We start from the raw sequence: 17,492 nt of genomic DNA, 5'->3' as shown, positions 1-17,492 counted from the left end.
TAGCATTTGCAAAACTTTACTCAGTATTTAGTAGGAGAAGCGGCTCCACCTCTATGGACAGGAATGGGTTGCTCAGAAGGAGGCTGACAATGACAGTAGGGGCTGGCTTCCTTTTGTATGACACATTTCATTTGGAAGGAATGGGCACCAAAAATCTGCATACACAAAATATATCTTAACAGCTGCTGCAATGCAGCTGCTTCTGGGGAAGAATCAGAAATTACTAAATTCTGTGAATTAAATGGCAGCTGGCTGAGACCCGAAATTAAGAATTTTGATGCAATTTATAAGGACACTAGGCTGGGAGAAAGTAATCATGGGAACATATCAGATTCTGATGGATATGAAAGAAAAGCACGTGTCTCATGGACAGCAGACACATATGTTGCTGGATGGCAACCAGGAAATTCTACTTGCCCTTTTAGAAACTCCAAGGCAGGAGCAGCAGCACTGGATGCAGCCAGAGCATTCCAAAGAGTGTGACACTGTCAAGATTCAGCCACTGAGCTTCCTGGCCTCTTCCTGCACTCATCCTTTCATCCATCCTTGCCCTTTTCTTGTTCTGCTGTACGGCTGGCATCCTGCTTGCTACCTTAGGTGAGATGCAGCACAGTCTGGCAGAGGTGTGGTCTGGGAATTGCAGCAGCTGTTTGCTTTCCTGTTGCCTTGGGATGTTTAAAGGGACCAGCAGGCACTATTGTGAGCTGGAAGGGTTGTAACTCAGTGGGGGAAGCATGTATGCTTTGCATGCAAAAGATCCCAGGTTCTGTTCCCAGCAGTTACTACTATTTGAAGCCCTGGAGAGCTGCAGCTAGTCAATGTGGACCAGGAGTGGGGAACCGTGGCCCACTGGTGGTGCCCTCTGCCCCAGTCTTGACAGGGCCAGCGGTATCCTTAGGCAGGTGCCTCGACCAGCAGATGCTGTGGAACAGCAGTAACAAATTGTAGGAAGACGATGTTACATGTGCCATACGATGTGCCTGCTCCTCCTCCTGTGCTCCTCAGCCAGTCCGTCGTCATTTGTGTGGAGATGGACGGTGCCATCTTGTCCTTCCCTCAAGCAGCAAAACCTCTTTGTCTGACCCTGAATCTTGACTTCTAACCCCTGCACCCCGGAGGAATTTTTGCAGCTATCTCTAATTACAGATCAAACACAACAGTGGCGGTGTAGCTGCCACTGGCAGGGAACTGGGCTGGCCCTGGGAAACATTGTCCAGATCCTTTTGGGCGCTGTGCCATGGATACAGCATCATGGTGGGTGAAGCCGGGGACACTGGCACCAGTTGTTGGAGCTGGTGCTACTCTTCCCTTCAGCTTTGGCAAGTCACTTCCCCTTGTGCTGAAAGATGTGTGAAAATCTTTCCCTCTCTCACTAGAGGGAGAACCACATCCGCTGATACCAGCCCCCATCCAAATCATGCACCCCACCCTGGTGTAGATAATATTTAGCTAGGAGGACCATTGGTTTGACGCAGCAGCTTCACATCCTCCTTGTACCGCAATCTTCTCTTCCAAGTAAAATCACCTGGAATGTTCCTCTTTTGTAACCAACCCGCATCTTGTCTTGCTTCTGAGATATTTGTAGGGTAACACTAGGTTTTTAGTTGGCCACCTTCCATGTACTTCCAGTGCTATTCAAGTTCTTCCCCCACCCCGCATCTTCACTTGTCACCCCTTGGGAAGTAACTGAGCATGCCGTCCTAGGCGTGTTGAGGGAAAAAACCCTACAGTGCTCCGAATGGCATTTCTGACTAAGAAATGCTGGTAGTTATAGGCCCTTTTTTCTGTGTACACATGCACAGGATTGCACCCTAACTTGTATGTTCTGTTCACCTTGTTGGTACTACATAGATTTTTGCCATAGTTTTTTCTGAATCACAGCCAGAAAGTATGAGATGAGACACCAGTGTTTGCAGTCAGATTGGGCTGGGCTGGGCTGGGCCCTGGCCAGCTGCTAGAGAAAATAACTGGTTTGGATGCAAAGATAGATGTAGCCACTTGAAAGTGAATGTCAGTAATGATAGAGAGGCCTTGTAGAATTCAACCAAGGAAGTGCCAGATTTGGTCATTATAATGGGCTATGCAAACTGGCCATGGATTTGCATGAATGGATGTACCAGTTGACATCATCTTTGTAATTACATAAGAGGAATCATTCCAAAGTCCCATTTGGCTCCTCATTCCCTTCATACAGTAGACAACCAGATGTCCATGGTTCACCCACGACAGCACATGAGCACAATATCAACCTTCCTCCTTCCCACTCAGGGACTGGTATTAAAAAGCATACTGTCTTTCATCTTGGAGGCTGGCCAAGTGTGGTTAAAGTGTTGGACTGGGACCTGGGAGATCCAGCTTCTAGTCTGCACTCCACTAGGAAGCTCCCCAGCTGACTTTGGGCCAGTTGCTGACTCTGAGCTGAACCAATCTCATAGGGTTATTGTGAAGATTAAACGGAGAGGTGAAGGGCCATGCCATCTGCCTTGGGTTTTGTGCGGCATGGAAAAGGTGGGATATGAGTGCAATAATAAGCGATAATCACAGCTAGCAGCATTGAGAGTGTTATCCCCTATGAATTAGGCTAATCCTTTTATAAAGCCATCAAAGAAGAAAATGTATCATATGACAGAGAGGAAGGAAGGGAGAACAGCATGAGGCAGTGGGGGCGAAAAATGCTTATGGGGCAGTGGGCCTATACAGGGACTGTGGCTTAATTCTTCATGCTATTTTTAGCCCGTCATTCCTCCAAGGGCTCTGTGTGGCATACATGGATCTCCCCCTCCTCAGCATTTTAACCTCATGGCAACCCTGTGGGACGGGTTGGGGAGTGAGTGCCTGGCCCATGATTGCCCTGAGTTCATGCCTCATGGTGACGCAGACATGGAACTCATCTATCTGTGTAGCACAGCTGGATCCCACAGCGATGCACATCAACTTACTGGTGTGGTGTGTGGGTGGTTTAGTCTTGGGAGTCCAGATTCAGAAGCCCCCCTTGTTTCTGAGCATTTAGAACCAGTGCTCTTGTGTGCTTACAGATAACTGAATGAAGGAATGTTCTGCCCAACAACATAAGGTGTTGCCTTATGGCATGACTGACTAGAAACAGAGTGAGTCAGAAGGGGTCTCCCGGGCCATCTAGTCTGACCTCCAGCACCAGCCGGTTCCGCTGACGACATGCCCACCATGTGCATGTCCAGCCTGTCTTTGAACACCCTCACCGATGGGGCCTCAAGCTTCTGCCTACTGACAGAGTATGTAGCTGCAAGTTGCATGTTACTAGAGTTCAGCTGACATCTTTCTGTACTGTGTTATGCAGGCTTTAGAGTTAGAAACTTAAACATTTATATGAGCCACCTTATAACATGCTGGACCCAAATCAGTTAATTGCTGTTTTATTTGATGTTTCCAGCACTACATATAGTTCAGATGTTAGAAAGAGGAGAACTTGCAGATGAAATCTGGTGTAGTATTTGAACAAGCTGGCAGGTAGTTCTAGCACCTTGGCTACTTTTCAGAGTGTTTCTAATTGTCAGCATAGCAGATTCAACAAGGCTGTGGGTAGAATTGCTGCCCTTCTTTCTAATGGGCTTCTTAGGCCTTTTAGCAGCTGCAGGGTAGGCAGTAGGTGCAGTTTCTGCTCATGTATGTTTGCAGTGATGATGAGCACTTCACCCTCTCAATTCTGCATGTGAGGAGCTGTTAAAGGAGGCCTGCTGGGCAGTAATGAGCAGGGAAAGTGTCAACCTTAGTGTTGGCTTTCCTTTAGCCTGAGGATAACAGAGATGAAGTTCTGGCTAAATCGACAGGGCTGCTTTGGAGAAAGGGGGGCCACAGCAGCGCTTGTGGTGTGTGTGTATGCCTACAGTCAGATATGTAGTGCAGAGGACTTTCTACCGTCCACACCGTGACCACAGAGCGTTCAGATCTCTGACCTGCTTTCACAACATCTCCAGTAAATCCACATTCCTTCACTCCCCTTCCCTTGGTGTCCATATTGTTTACCTTGCTTTATTTTAGGAATGTTGAGGTCAGTCATGTCAGTTCTGGTGGCCTGAGCTTTAGCTGCAGGGTGCCTAGTCATCTCCTTTGACTCTGTGTTTTCGCAACACGCTTTGCCCTGTGCTGTGTGGAGGTAGGTAGCTAAGCCATCCTTACATTCCTGTGTGGCTCCAGAGAGGCCTCTCCATGGTAGATTTTGGCCAGCAGGAAACAAAGTACTGGGTTGCTGTTGTTGTTGCTTTATTGATTTCTCCAGCAACCCCTGCTCCCCGTGCCCGTGCCCTGCATGGGAACTAGGAGTGACTGTACTGTTGCAGCAGCAGTGGGGAGGAAAGGTCTGATCGGTGAGCAGTTGCTCTCATTAACGCATTAGGCCTGAGAGCAGAAATCGGTCACGGTCTGAAATGGACTTTGAGCAGTTCCTCTCTGGTGAGTGCAAGCCTGAAGTTCAGCGTAGGTTCTGACTGATCCATGTGCGGTGCTTGCTGTCACTAACCGGAGAGAGGGCGTATTTGCCAGGTTCCTTTTAATAGAACAAAGGATGTGCTATTCCCCTTACAGTTTCTCCGGAAGCCAGCTAAGGTACTGATCTCTTAGCCGGAGGCCAGTTATTATTTCCACATTAGACAGCAGCAGGGCAGGCCTTCTGGTCCCTGTAGATGAAAGCTTTGAGAGGAAGGGCTACCTTTCTGAGTGCCTCTAATTTGAAAGAGATGATTATTAAAGCCAGTGAAAAATAAGGAAGAGCTGCCATATAGGGAGGGACTCAGGTCCCTCTAGCCTTTTACCAGCAGTGTATCTCTATGATTTTAGCTGCAGAGGTCTTTCTCCCCAGTTCTTCTGCCTGAGGACTGGGTATAGCAGGGAATAAAATAGGGCTCTCCACTACCTGTTCCAAAAGAAGGCCCCTTCCCCAGATGATCAGTTCCTGTCCTGCCAGAAGTCTCTGTTAAACTTGAAATATTTTTGTAGTAGTAAAAACAGTAAATCTTTGTGTCTCTGCACTGGGGTTTTCCATCTGTAACATAGGGAAGTGCTATCAACAATGTGTCAGGCTTATGAATGTCATGAATACTTGAATAAATGTTGATGCCAGATGATAATGGATTGTCACTCATCTAATGTATGGTCTCATCCTCAAATCAGTAACATCCTCTTTTGGCTCTGAGAGCTGGATTCACTTCTGAGACACTGAGGAGGGCATCTGATTTCAGCAAAAATGTCAGGCAGAAAGATTCAATGGGGCAGCAGGAAGTGAAGCACAAGTGGTCACAAAGCCAGGTGATTCAGGAGGCATAAGATGCAACGGAGATAATCAGGGCACCTGTATTTTTATTCCATCAGGTGCCCATGGATAGTCGGATGGTGGGGCAGCTGGCTTCCCAGAGATTCAGGCACTGTCTAATAACACCTCTGCTAAGCAGCAGGAGAAAGCACATGAACTTTTAGTAGAGCTGGTAGTATGGCTTTGCTTTCTGTCTCACCTCTTATGGGAATGGTGGATACTGATGACAAAGTACACAATCATATATTAACCAGGTGAAAGACTTAACATGAAAAACGCTTTCTGGAAGCAATTCTGCAGTGGCATGGTGGCTGAATAAAACCCACAGGACTTGGTCTTTGACTCTGATGTCGAAGTAGCTATACCAGCAAATATCTGAAATATCCAAGGATGTTCTTGGACATTTGCAAGAGACTAGATCCGGAGGATCTGTGACATAGACCAACAGCTGCTAATTTCAAGGTGGGGCTCACTTGGCCTTTTGAGGTGGACCTTGTGGGTGGCTGAATAGGTTGTTCAGGATGAGTGTAGGTTGTGCTTGGAAGCAGTTTCCCTCTATTTTTAATGTGGCCTCTGACTGTAACTGGTGTATTTAGCTCAGGTATTGATGAAGTCCCCAAATAGAAACCCCAGCATGCTTCATGTGGGGTTTCCCATATGTTGCATGAAAGGGTGTGGGTAGGGAACAAACAGTGATCCAGGAAGTGTACCACTTCCCCTTCTATGCACCTCAGCTTGAGCCAGTTTGGACCCCGATCTCTGCAGAAATCAGGATCCAGTTGGCATCCTTTATTTCAAGTCCTAAGCCTGAAATTTTATGCAGTACCAGTTTGCTAAGCAGAAGGCTCTGAATTTAGTACTGAGGTGTACTTGGAAGAAACAGTTCTAGAAGGTAGAGGTGAAATTTATTTACTTAAGGGAATGGGATAAAAGGGTATACAAGGGTTAGAGCCTTTGGAACAATGCTTCAGGCAAAAATAACAGAACAATATGTAAACTTACCCTTTATGTTACTGAAGCACAGGTCTTCCAATAGGACAGGGCCCAGATTAGGATCTAGAAACTCAGAAGCCTGAAAGCTAATTAGAACATGAATACAAAGGCAAGGGGGCAGTTCTAAGCCTCTTCCTTTTATGCACAGACCCCTGACAACTCAAAGAAGATCGCAGGTAACCACTAACAGTGTTCCCAAACTCTTTAAGGAGGGTTGAAATTCTCACGGGAATGCAGCTGAGATCTTTCAGCCCAATTAACAGAGTCTTACTGTTAGACTGACCTAAATTGTGGCATGAGTAGGAAACAGCCAGCTTCCATCAAATGCATGAGGAAGACCAAGAAGGCAGCAAGTGTTGATAAAGCCAGCTCTTTAGCAATTGTTGAATGAAGTGACAGGTACCTGCTAAATTGCAAAGATTTCTGCAGAGGGGTCTAGGAAATCAAGACTTTGTTCCAGTCCATCTCATTTTGGATCCTGACAGATTTATTGTGTAGGCTGCACCTTTAGCACTTTTATTCTCCTGTCATACGATCCTGGTAAAGCCTGCTAGCTTGCACGTCAAGCCTTTCATGTGTCCCTCTTACAGTTCTTCTCTGTATTTCCAGAGATCCACGGAGGTCCACGGTCCCGCCAGCTGCAGCCTGCACGTTCCCTTCCAGGGCCTTCTCACTGCCTGAAACATTTCCCGGTTGACCTGCGCACCTCCATGGATGGCAAGTACAAAGAGATTGCCGAGGTAGCTTTTCTGCTTCCTTCTTGTGTCTTTTGCACGCAATAACCTTGGAACAAGGCCTATGAGAGGCGCCACATCAGATCGGATGCCTGATGACCCTGGGTTTCTATTTTCCTTTGGTTGCTCTTATAACAAACAAGGCCAGTGTGTAGCCCTGTTTCTCAGAAGTGCTTCATGAAAGCAGAGCACTGCATGTAATGCTCTAGCCAGAGGGAAATAAAATATGCACCCTTTATTATTGGAGAGAATGGACAAGATTGGGAGATGTGTGAAGGATAGTTCTGCTTATGCAATGGATTGTTCTTAGGTCCCACAAAATCCTGCTCTGGATGGTTGTGGCCAACCCTCTTCCACAGTGTGGCACTTTGTGCAAGGGGAAGGGGAAATTGATAATAATTATCTTTTCTCGTTTCAGTTGTGGGCACCTCTGTTGGATTGAAGTTCTTCTGCATAACTGGAAGGGGAGCTTTAGATTCAACGCAGTGTTTGGGAGGTGCTACTGGAGATGCTTTTAATGGCATCGCTTTGGGGCATTTTACAGAGGCTCAGGTTGCTTTATTGCTTTAGTGCCTCCATGCAGCTGAGGCCTCAAAAAGTGCTGCTATGCAGATTCCACAGTCTCACATGTTATCCATGGTGTAAAGTCCGGGTATGCTAAGAAGTGCTTGCAGCTTCAACTGAGATGATTGGCCCACCATGGTGGGTGTGCCAGGTTCCACAGTGAGCAAAGTTCCCTATTCAGTTCTAGGATTCTGTTGAGGTTATTGTGGCTATTCCAAGCTTAGGCTATGTCTAAGCTGAACACTTCTGTTAGTTTAGGTCTGTCCTGAAAGCCAGGCAGAGTTGGACCCCTTTGTGCAGATATCTAGTAAGGGCTCTCAGGAATAGTTTCGGGAGCTATTAGAATGTTTTCTGTGTATTTGGAAAAGCATCCTCAGGATGATATTTGAATGTGTGAATGATGGACTCATCAGTGATAGACAGCATTGTCAGAGACCTGAAAATAAGAGCAGTGGAGATGGGGAGAATCTCTCAAGTTTTCACCTTGTTATGCTCCAAACTCAAAAGTTCCAAGCTGCCTAATTCAAGCAGCTGTCGCAGCAACATGCAGACCATCTTCTGCTAAAGTTTGAGCTGAGTCCTGCTCAAAGAAAGCAATTATGAGAATGCTTTGGTCAGATTTCATTTCTGGAAGAGCCCTTGAAGAGCTAGGGGGTGTTCCTCAGTAGGAAAGATGTAAATGATTTTGACTCAGTAGTTTGTGGGTCAGTGCTGAGTTGTCCCACTGTGCCCCACCAACCCTAATGTTGTTGCCTTCGAAGCATATATAGGAGAGGTGCTTCCATTATGATAACCATGTGCATAAATATTTGGCTTTCTTCCAGTAGTTACTTTTCAAGATGCATTGTTACCATAGGCAGGGTTTCAGGAATCAGGTCCAAAGTATATTAATTGAAAATGTTTCCCTCCACCTGCAACTGGCAGGTTAAGTAATTGGTTTGCTTCTTTGATTTATTGGAGGAAATCAGTTTCCAGGTCAAATTTGTGTGTGGATGTTGCCAGTTCCTGAAGATGCTGTTAGCCACAGCAGGGAAACATACACAGCAAAAGGTTTTTCCTGCACTCATTCAATTAGTGCCTTTCACGCATGCTGGCACTACTAGGGTTTGATCGGAGATAGTAAACTGCTCCATCTTGATGCCTCAATGGCCCTCTACTTTGGATCTGGGAATGAAAGCAAAGTGAATGAATGATTTGTGAATGAAGGCAGACATAATCACTATTAAGAATAGTATAGCAGGCCCTTTGCTGTTGGATGTGAACCCAGCTTTGTAACTTTCCTTACATATCTATGCAACTCAACTTGATCTTGTCTTGTCAGGACTATATTTTTGGTGGTGTTTGCTTGGATTTTTTTTTTCTGGCAGTATGTGTATGCTTATATGTCATAAATTTCATCTTTTACCTCATCCACATCTTCAAAAAATCCTCAGAACAATTGCAAGACTGCTCAGAGAACTTGATGGGAGAGAGCATTTTCGGTGATGCTATGGGTGCTAGACTATTGGTGCCAGCAGCAGCCAGTTTATCTCCAATTCAGATTGAATTTTCAAACCTGTCTCTTTGTAGAGCTTGTTGCTACAATATTAAAATGAGTGTGTAAAATTTTTACTAAGGCAGTAAAATTCCTGTCAGTGCATCTCTGCCATTCTGAAAATGTTACATCTGCCTTCCTTTCTGTTAGCAAGTTGGTAGTTTATTTATTTATTTTTCGATTTATATCCTGCCTTTTTCTTACCAAGGGCTCAAGGCAGCTTACATCATTCTCCTCCTCCATCTTATCCCCACAGCAACAACCCTGTGAGGTAGGTTGGGCTGAGAGTCTGTGACTGGCCCAAAGTCACCCAGTTGGCTCCATGGCTGAGCGGGGACTCGAACCCAGGTCGTCTGAGCCCCAGTCCCATGCTCTTCACCACAACACCACACTGGCTCTATTGAGTTTCCCTCACTGAGTTATTTATTAATTGATAGAAGTATCAAATCTGCCCCCAGACAGCCAGTAAATGGAGCTCGCTTCACACATTGTTGTGATTTTAATGGATACATTTTACAGGGCTCAGGTATTACCATAACATCTGCAGGGCATAAATGGGCACTTGCATTCATCACAGGAACACTGTGGGGAGACATAAGGTTAAGCTCTGCCTTACAGACACTTTATATAGTATGCTGAAACAAATGTGTAAAGCAACCCTAAGCAGAGAATCAAAGTGTTGGGAATGAAGATGGTGGTGATTTTGAAGCCTAAGAAACTCAGAAGCTCTAGCTTCTCGCTGGATGTCACAGGAGGCATATGGGGCCTGTTTAATGGCACAGCAGCTGCCGTTGCATGATGTTGAAACATCGGTGTGTCAGAACCCTGCTGCAGGGTGCCCTGTTAATCATTAATGTGCCTTTGGGTAACCTGGGCAATGTGAAACCCATGGAAGTGGCATTGACTGACAAAGCTGCTGGAACCATTCTGAGTCGCTGAACTGGCAGTTGTTGTGATGCGATTGCTTTTCTATCACACCCCTTTTCTCTTGCAAGAAACCCCAAGTGCTTATGTAGACCTCTTCCACCTCAAGTTATCCTCACTACAGCAACCCTGTAACGTAGGTTAGTCTGGGTGTGAATGAGTCCCACAATCATCCAGTGAGATATCCCTGGGTCCGCAGTCCAACCACCACATCCTGCCATCCTGAAAAAAAGAAGCATGGTATAGATCAGGGGTGTGCAACTTGTAGCCCTCCAGATGTTTTAGTCTGCAACTCAGGCTATCCACTCTTGCCACCTATCCACCAATGCCAGCATAGCCCCTGGTGAGGCTTCCTAGGAGCTGTAGGCCAAAACATCTGGAAGTTGCAAGTTGCCTTCCTCTGCAACAGATCCTGTCTCCTTAACCTGCCCAGTTGCAGTATTTTCATTGACGCGACTGCGAGATTCCAACCTCAGCAGGTCTCTGTGGCAGGTTCCGCTGACTCCTCAGCTGGCCACGATATAGTTAAAGGATTGAACTGGGATTAGGGGGATGTGGGCTCTAGTCCTCACTTAACCATGAAGCCACCTGGGTGCCTTTGGGTCAGTGATTGACTCTCAGCCTCACCTACCTCCCAGGGTTGTTGTGAGGATAAAATGGGAAGGAAGAGGATCACATATTTCGGCTTGTTGAAGGAAGGGCAAAACTAAATGCAACAAGTAAATCAACCTGGCTTGTGCTGATGATCAAGAATCTGATGTGTGGGAAGCTTCGCTTTTTTCTCCGTATCACACATGCAAGTGCACACCTGTCCTCCTATGCCCCACAGGAGCTGTTCTCCCGTTCATTGGCGGAGAGCGAAATGCGCAGTGCCCCCTATGAATTCCCTGAAGACAGTCCCATTGAACAACTGGAGGAGCGGCGCCAGCGTCTGGAGCGACAGATCAGTCAGGATGTGAAGTAAGTTGCAGGCGTTCCTTGGCCTTCTCCTGACCTGACTCTTATCGATGCTTCCAAGAGTGGGAGGGAGCCTTTGAGAACAAAGACAATGGGTGAATAAGAGCACTAGGACAGAGGGCAAAAAAAACAAAAAAACAAATAGGAATCCATGAGAACCTGGGAATCCGATGTTACTTTAACTTAACTCCCATTCATTTCAGTGGGTCTCCTCTAAGTAGGATTAACATTGGATGCAACCCTTTCATAGTGACAACCTGGAATGGACCAATGGATCCTGGGAACAAGGTAGAGGAAGGAGACATCCAGGGCATTTTGGTTGCTGCTGCTGCTTTACAAGAATGGTAGCAATTAGTGCAAGCGAAACCACAATATTGTTTACAGCTGAGCTAAAAATTACCCTATGCCACTGGCTTGCCTGTGTGTGTGCGCGCACGTGTGTGTGTGTGTGTGTGAGAGAGAGAGAGAGAGAGAAAGGTGCCTATGTACTTCCTACACAGAGTGTGTCTTGGATACCCTCAGGTTTTCACAGTTGGGATTTGTTTTTGATTAGCTACCTTACCACGAGGCATAGAAGACATCTGGATTTTCTCCAGTCATAATTGTCTGTACTACTTTAGAGACCAGAACTGGAAGAGGGAAACAATGTGGAAAAATAATGGCCCTGTTCAGATACCACACGCTTCAGTCATTTGCTCCCTTCTCCTCTTGTATGCCCTGGATCCTCAGCTTCCTTATCCTCTGCTTCCTGATTCATGACAAGCTATGGTTCCTATGGAATAGCTTGCCATGAATCAAGCAAATTATGCTATCTCGCGCTGTTTGCTTCCATAGCCAGAACCTTACTTCAAATTGTATCATTTGGTTCCAGTTTGGGGAGCAAACTATGGCGGTCAAGTATTTACTTTAAAGCACATGAAAAAGGAAATTGGTTTGTGCAAGGGGAGAAGGGAAACCAGAAGCACTTTCCTGGTGGCCAAGCCAGGATTTGGCCATGATGTCTGATCCAGGCCTCTTGCATTCATTCTCTTTTGGATTCCATTGTGGGTGAATATTGCTGTATAGTGTCTGCCATTTCTGGTGTTGGTTTCTACATTAATGCTAGTGTTTTCTTTTTCTCCTCATCCTCTTCCTCTACCATTTCCTCATCCCTCTCTCTCTCTCTCTCTCTCTCTCTCTCTCAATCTCACTGTGTCTGTCTGTCTGTCCCTATCTTGGTCTTGGCCTCCACTTCCCATTTGTCCTCAGACTAGAACCCGACATTTTACTCAGAGCCAAACAGGACTTCCTGAAAATTGACAGTGCTGCTGACTTACAGTGAGTGCCTAGCATTAATTCACTCTGCCCTTGACTCAGGGGTGGTTGCGGGAGCACCCCACTGGCCGAATCCTCACCCTGTCCCAGCTTGGCAGGCCAAAGGGAGTGATGCTGTCTTTGCACAGTTTGGTCCATGTGCAGGTGGAGCAACCCGCTTGCAAAGGTACGACCACTGGCCTCGTGGTCAGTGAATTAAATGCAAACACTGCTAAGACAAATCGGTTCTGCAGTGATTAAAGGACGAGGTGCAAGCACATAGAATACAGGCCTGGAATTGGACATCAGAGTGGAAGTGTGGTAACCAACCAAAATGAACTTGCTCTCCGAAGGAAAGACTGGCATGTCAGAATGGAGATGTCTCCGGAAAGAAAAGGCCAAAGTTAGCTGCCATTTTGGTGTGCATGCATGGGTGTGTACATCAGTTTGGCAAACCCTTCTGATAACAAGACAGTGGTTATATTCACACATAAAGTTAAGCCATGAGCTGTGGTTTGTTGTTCTGGCTTTAACTGAATTTAAGACAAGCCAGCCATGGATTCTTTTCTTCGTTCTAGTTTAGTGCTCCTCTGCCCATTTTGCCAGCCTTCAGAGTGCCTTCGTTTTCACGCTGCTCTTGTTAGGTGTCTCTGTTTCAGGATGGACAGCGGCAGAAACAAAGAAAGCAGGGCTAAGCCGTAGTTTTGGTTTTGGATATCACAACAGGCCGTGTACTGTTTTGGGGGATGGATTCAGGTATAACAGCAAATGAGATTTCGGTGACCTGCACCATGACTTAGTGTAATGGGCTGCTTGCATTTAGGAGACGAGAAGCCCTGATTTCTTAGCTTGTGGCAACCAGTTCAGATGAAAGTATGCTTGATTTGTGTCCTCCTGGGTCCACAGTGTTTGGACAGTGTTGAATCAAGAATTCCTCACTTTTCACGGCTGGTCACCTTCCCTTGATCTTTTGCTCTGAGCTCCATTTCCCTTCTGTCTTTTTTGTTCTTTTCATGGCAGACACGGTGAAGGAGCCAGTCTCTTGCCTCTGCGTTTATATTTCTTCCCGCACTCCCCTACTTGTTTTCTGTGTGTCAGCTGGCTGAGAACCTTGGAACATAATTAACCAGCCACTCAGCCAGACAGGATCCTTGACATTGTTTTCAGGATCATTTGGAAACCACTTCCTTTGTATAGCCAGCACAAATGGTTGCTCTGGGCATTTTGGCTCTATACATCTTGGCCAAGTAATTGTTTACTCAGGATAGGATGGGCCAGTGAAGCCATCGAGTAAAGCTGTAAAGTATCAAAATACTCTCCCCTCCTGAGGCTGAGGAGTCATTTTCCTGCTAGGAATGCTCCCCACTACCCATAGTCCAGGGCTGTTCCCTTTTGGGGAGAGGGAGGCCTGGAAGTCCCTGTGTTGCCCATGTTTGTGTGCAGTGTGTCTTGCTTTGATGTTTTCACATGCCTGTTTTGAAAAGGGGACTCCAGTAGCAGAGCACGAAGCGGGCAGAACCCAGTCTGTCATTTCCTGTTTCTCCCTCACCTCTCTCCATTTTTTCTCTCCCCCGATCCTCCTCCCAGGTTGTTTAAGGAGCAGGGTGAGGACCTGGTTGACCACCTCCCCAAAGAGCGAGATATCTTTTTAGAGAGGGAGTTTCAACGGGTCACCATCTCTGGAGAAGAGACATGTGGGGTAAGGCTGACTAATTCAGGAACCCTCTCCCTCCCTCCCTGCTTCCTCTGTGTTCACACAGAAACACACATTCCCCCCTGCATAATTTCTAGAACAAGACCCTCTAGCCTGCAGGACTCCATAATGTGTCCTGCATAATCTCAAGGGGGGTTCCTTTAGAAGAATCCCCTTGAGGGCATCCCCCTGCTGCTACTTCAGATTGGAGTTAACAGCAGGAATTCTCCTGCTGCAGTTATCTTCAGTCTCAGATTGGAGAAAGAAGTGGAGGCAGAGGTGGCCTGGGAATGATGCGTGTTGCAGTCCAGCACATCTGCAGGGTACCAGATGTGGCAGTTTGCTCCTTCTGTTTTCTAACCTGTGAAGCCTGTCCGTAATGATGCTGTGGCAAGGGCCATCCACAGTTCAACTAACTGATTTCCCTTTGCCCTTTCAGGTGCCTTTCACAGACTTGCTGGATGCTGCCAAGAGCGTGGTGAAAGCACTGTTCATTCGGGAGAAGTACATGGCGCTTTCTCTGCAAAGCTTCTGCAAGACCACAGCCCGCTTCCTGCAGGAACTTTCTGAAAAGCCCTTGGCCCCCCGGATGTATGAGGAGATCCCTGAGACCCCTGTGGCTGCAGGTGTGGCTGGATTCTGGGCGTGTGTGTGGGAAAGAGAATGCCTTTCCTTCTTCCATACTGCAGAAAAGATAGCTAGGAAAGACTGGAGACGGCAGAAAAGATAGATAGGAAAAGTAACATTGAGAGGGTTAAGATGAGCCCCTGTAGACTTAGAAAAGAGCCAAGGCTTTGCTGATGTACTTCCAAGTCCAGCAGGTGGGTTGGATGGAGAGAACACTGACTCACAGTTTCTCCACTCCCCCACAGCCAATGGTGGCACAGGAGCAAGTCATGCATTGAGCTGGTCTGCGCAAGCAGCTCGCCATTGCTTATTTAAGCGGTGCACGCGTGCGGCCTTTTTGAATGTCTCAGCCCAGCCCAGGCCAGGGATTGTGATATTTTCTGAGTCCAAGGATCATGGATTATGTGTCTATTCCAACAAGAGACCACATGTGCCCCTCATACCATTCACCATCTCTAGGGTCTTCATGCCATGACAAGTCATGGCTGGGGCTTGACTGTCCAAATCCTGCCTGGGACATGCCACCGTCCGCCGTGGCTCGTTCTGCTTGTGTGAACCAGGTCATTGTGTGCAGCTGGGAGAATGCAGAATTGGTTACCTACAGGGACTAATGGGTCAGCTCTGCTTTCCTGTGCAGTCTGCAAGAGCACAGCTAAAAAGAATGGGTGAAGTGAGCCCATGGAGAGAGGTAGGGGACACAGGGTGAGTGTAGGACTGTTTGTACTTCGCCCCCCTACACTGAGGCAATTCAGACTCTGCACCGAAAACTGCAAAATTCTGCATCCTGTGCACATTATTCCAATTTGTACAGTTTGTACCATTTTGCACCATTTAGTCTTTCTGCATACGCTACTGTTAGTCTGGTTTTGCTACTTGTGGGAGGAGAGTAAGGTGCAAAGATCTGTATAGATCTCAGTGATCTATACAGATCACTGAGAGCCATCCTGAAAGTTCAAAAAATTCCATGCATTTTAAGGTGTATCTTTTGTCATGAGAACTAGAAACTTTCTCTCAAAATAGTAAAGAGAAGGTGAAATTCTCTGGTCAATAGAACTTTGCATCTGATACTTCATTCAGCAAGCTGCTGTCAACCTATAAAATCATGGCAAATACAACACCCTGACAAATGGGAGATGAAGGGAAATGGTATAACAGGGACCTGGAGGTACTGTGCTGCATCTTATATCTGTTGTGTTCCTGACATGTCTAACCATTTCAGGACTGACAGACTTGCCTTGTGCCCCATGTGTTGTCTTGCCTTCCTTACCAACCCTGCCAAAACACCCTGGTGGACAAGAGTACTTTGCTTGTGCTCCAGCTTCCTATTGCAATAACCACCTCAGTGGGTAAATTGATTAAGCAGAGGTATGTCTTCCTCATATGCTTCTTCCTATGTTACAGATGCTCCGGTACACCCACCATTCACAAGCCAACATCCTTATGAGAAGTATGATCCTGAATCTATGCCTGGAGACCTTGGTTTTGGGCTCAAGATGGTCAATGGAGTAGTTCACGTATATACCAAGCAGGACATCATGGACAAGTAAGAGGAAATGCCAGAATACCTTTCTTGTTACCAAGGAGGCCCTGGCAGTGCTTCTGAGAAAGAATTTCCTTGGTGGTGAAAATTTGGATAGGAAACTTTGGAGGAGGACAGATAACATTCCAGCCAATGTGTGTATTTATTTATTTAAAGCATTTATATACCACTTGAGTAGCATAATGCTCTCAAAATGGCTTACATAATATGATTAAAATATGCAAAATCCAACAATTTAAACAATTTAAAACAGATTCACCTGCAATAAAAACACCTGTGTACAATAATTTTTTCAGGCCTACACAACGACAACAACATGATACAATAAATAACCATTCCACATGTACCAGACAGTTTAAAAGCCTTTATAAAACTAGGAAGTCAACAGTTAAAATGGCAGGAAAATAAAAAGAAGTTTTAACCTGGTGCCGGAATGTACATAGCGTTGGTGCCAGGCATCTTCCCCAGGGAAGTTCATTCCAGAAATGGGGTGCCACAGCCGAAAAGGTCCTTTCCCTCGTAGTCACCCTTTCACTTCTTTCAGGGGTGGCTGACAGAGAAAGGCTTCCATAGATGTTCCAAGGGCCCAGGTAGGTAAGTCTCCAGCCCACATCTAACTGGGCAAGATCCTGGCTCAGTTTTCTCTGTAAGTGGGAACTGTAGGCCCATAGCACACATGCCGTCCTTCTTCCCTTGAGAGCAGAAATGCTGCACCTCCTTCAGCCCAAGCATGAAACTTGGAGAAGCTCTTGAGGGGGCGAAAGGCAAAAGGGGCAAAGCCAGAAGACCCACATATTTTAGCTTAACTCATACATACCAAGACCACCCATGTTCACTTAAATGTAAGCAGGAAAGAGTAACTCAGTAGCCCTTTCAAATAACAATACAAATACCAAGCTTCTGCCTGCCTGCTCTGAGGTTGCCATGAGTATCATGACTTCTCAGAAGCAAGCAGGACAAGGCCCTGAAAGAAGCAGCTTCCTCTCCTGATCAGTCCTGCATGAACCATCACACTGGCTCTTCATCTATACAGGAGCAATTGAGGACTTTAAAGGCAAAGGTAACAAGCGCCTTCATCTGAACCCTGAACTCAGTTGGTAGCTAACGGCAATAGCTGTAAACAGGTGGACGATGCTGTCTGGAGCCATCCCTCGCCAGAAGGCAGCCTTCCCAATGCTACCCTGGTTGCAGCCTCTTCCGAGCAGAGTACATTGCCATAATCCAGACAGGTGGTTATCAAAGAACAGCTGGCAATATTTCATGTGAGCTGGAGAACAAAGCCAGTGTATTGGACAAAACTGATTGATAGAACACAGTTCCAGCCATTGCTCCTGCACGAGCATGGAGCA

General features: G+C 46.4%; 1 protein-coding gene across 4 annotated transcripts in view; it reads left to right on the top strand.

The window, feature by feature from the left end:
* The window catches only part of AMPD2 (adenosine monophosphate deaminase 2), a 52,123-nt gene that overhangs the window by 19,412 nt on the left and 15,219 nt on the right, over positions 1 to 17,492 (top strand). For 2 of the 4 annotated variants that reach the window (XM_044443334.1, XM_044443363.1), the window contains exons 2-7: positions 6,887 to 7,017; positions 10,863 to 10,993; positions 12,239 to 12,307; positions 13,871 to 13,982; positions 14,416 to 14,602; positions 16,005 to 16,146. In XM_044443334.1, coding sequence (XP_044299269.1) covers positions 6,887 to 7,017; positions 10,863 to 10,993; positions 12,239 to 12,307; positions 13,871 to 13,982; positions 14,416 to 14,602; positions 16,005 to 16,146 — 772 coding nt within the window. Of the gene's footprint in view, positions 1 to 6,886; positions 7,018 to 10,862; positions 10,994 to 12,238; positions 12,308 to 13,870; positions 13,983 to 14,415; positions 14,603 to 16,004; positions 16,147 to 17,492 lie in introns of those variants that run through there. The other 2 variants (XM_044443344.1, XM_044443355.1) reach the window with 2 other exon arrangements.

This window comes from Varanus komodoensis, unplaced genomic scaffold, assembly GCF_004798865.1.
Source record: "Varanus komodoensis strain SLA01 unplaced genomic scaffold, ASM479886v1 scaffold1, whole genome shotgun sequence".
Lineage (NCBI taxonomy): Eukaryota > Metazoa > Chordata > Lepidosauria > Squamata > Varanidae > Varanus > Varanus komodoensis.
Note: the sequence above shows the minus strand (reverse complement) of the source record. Positions and strands in the feature narration are given on the sequence as shown.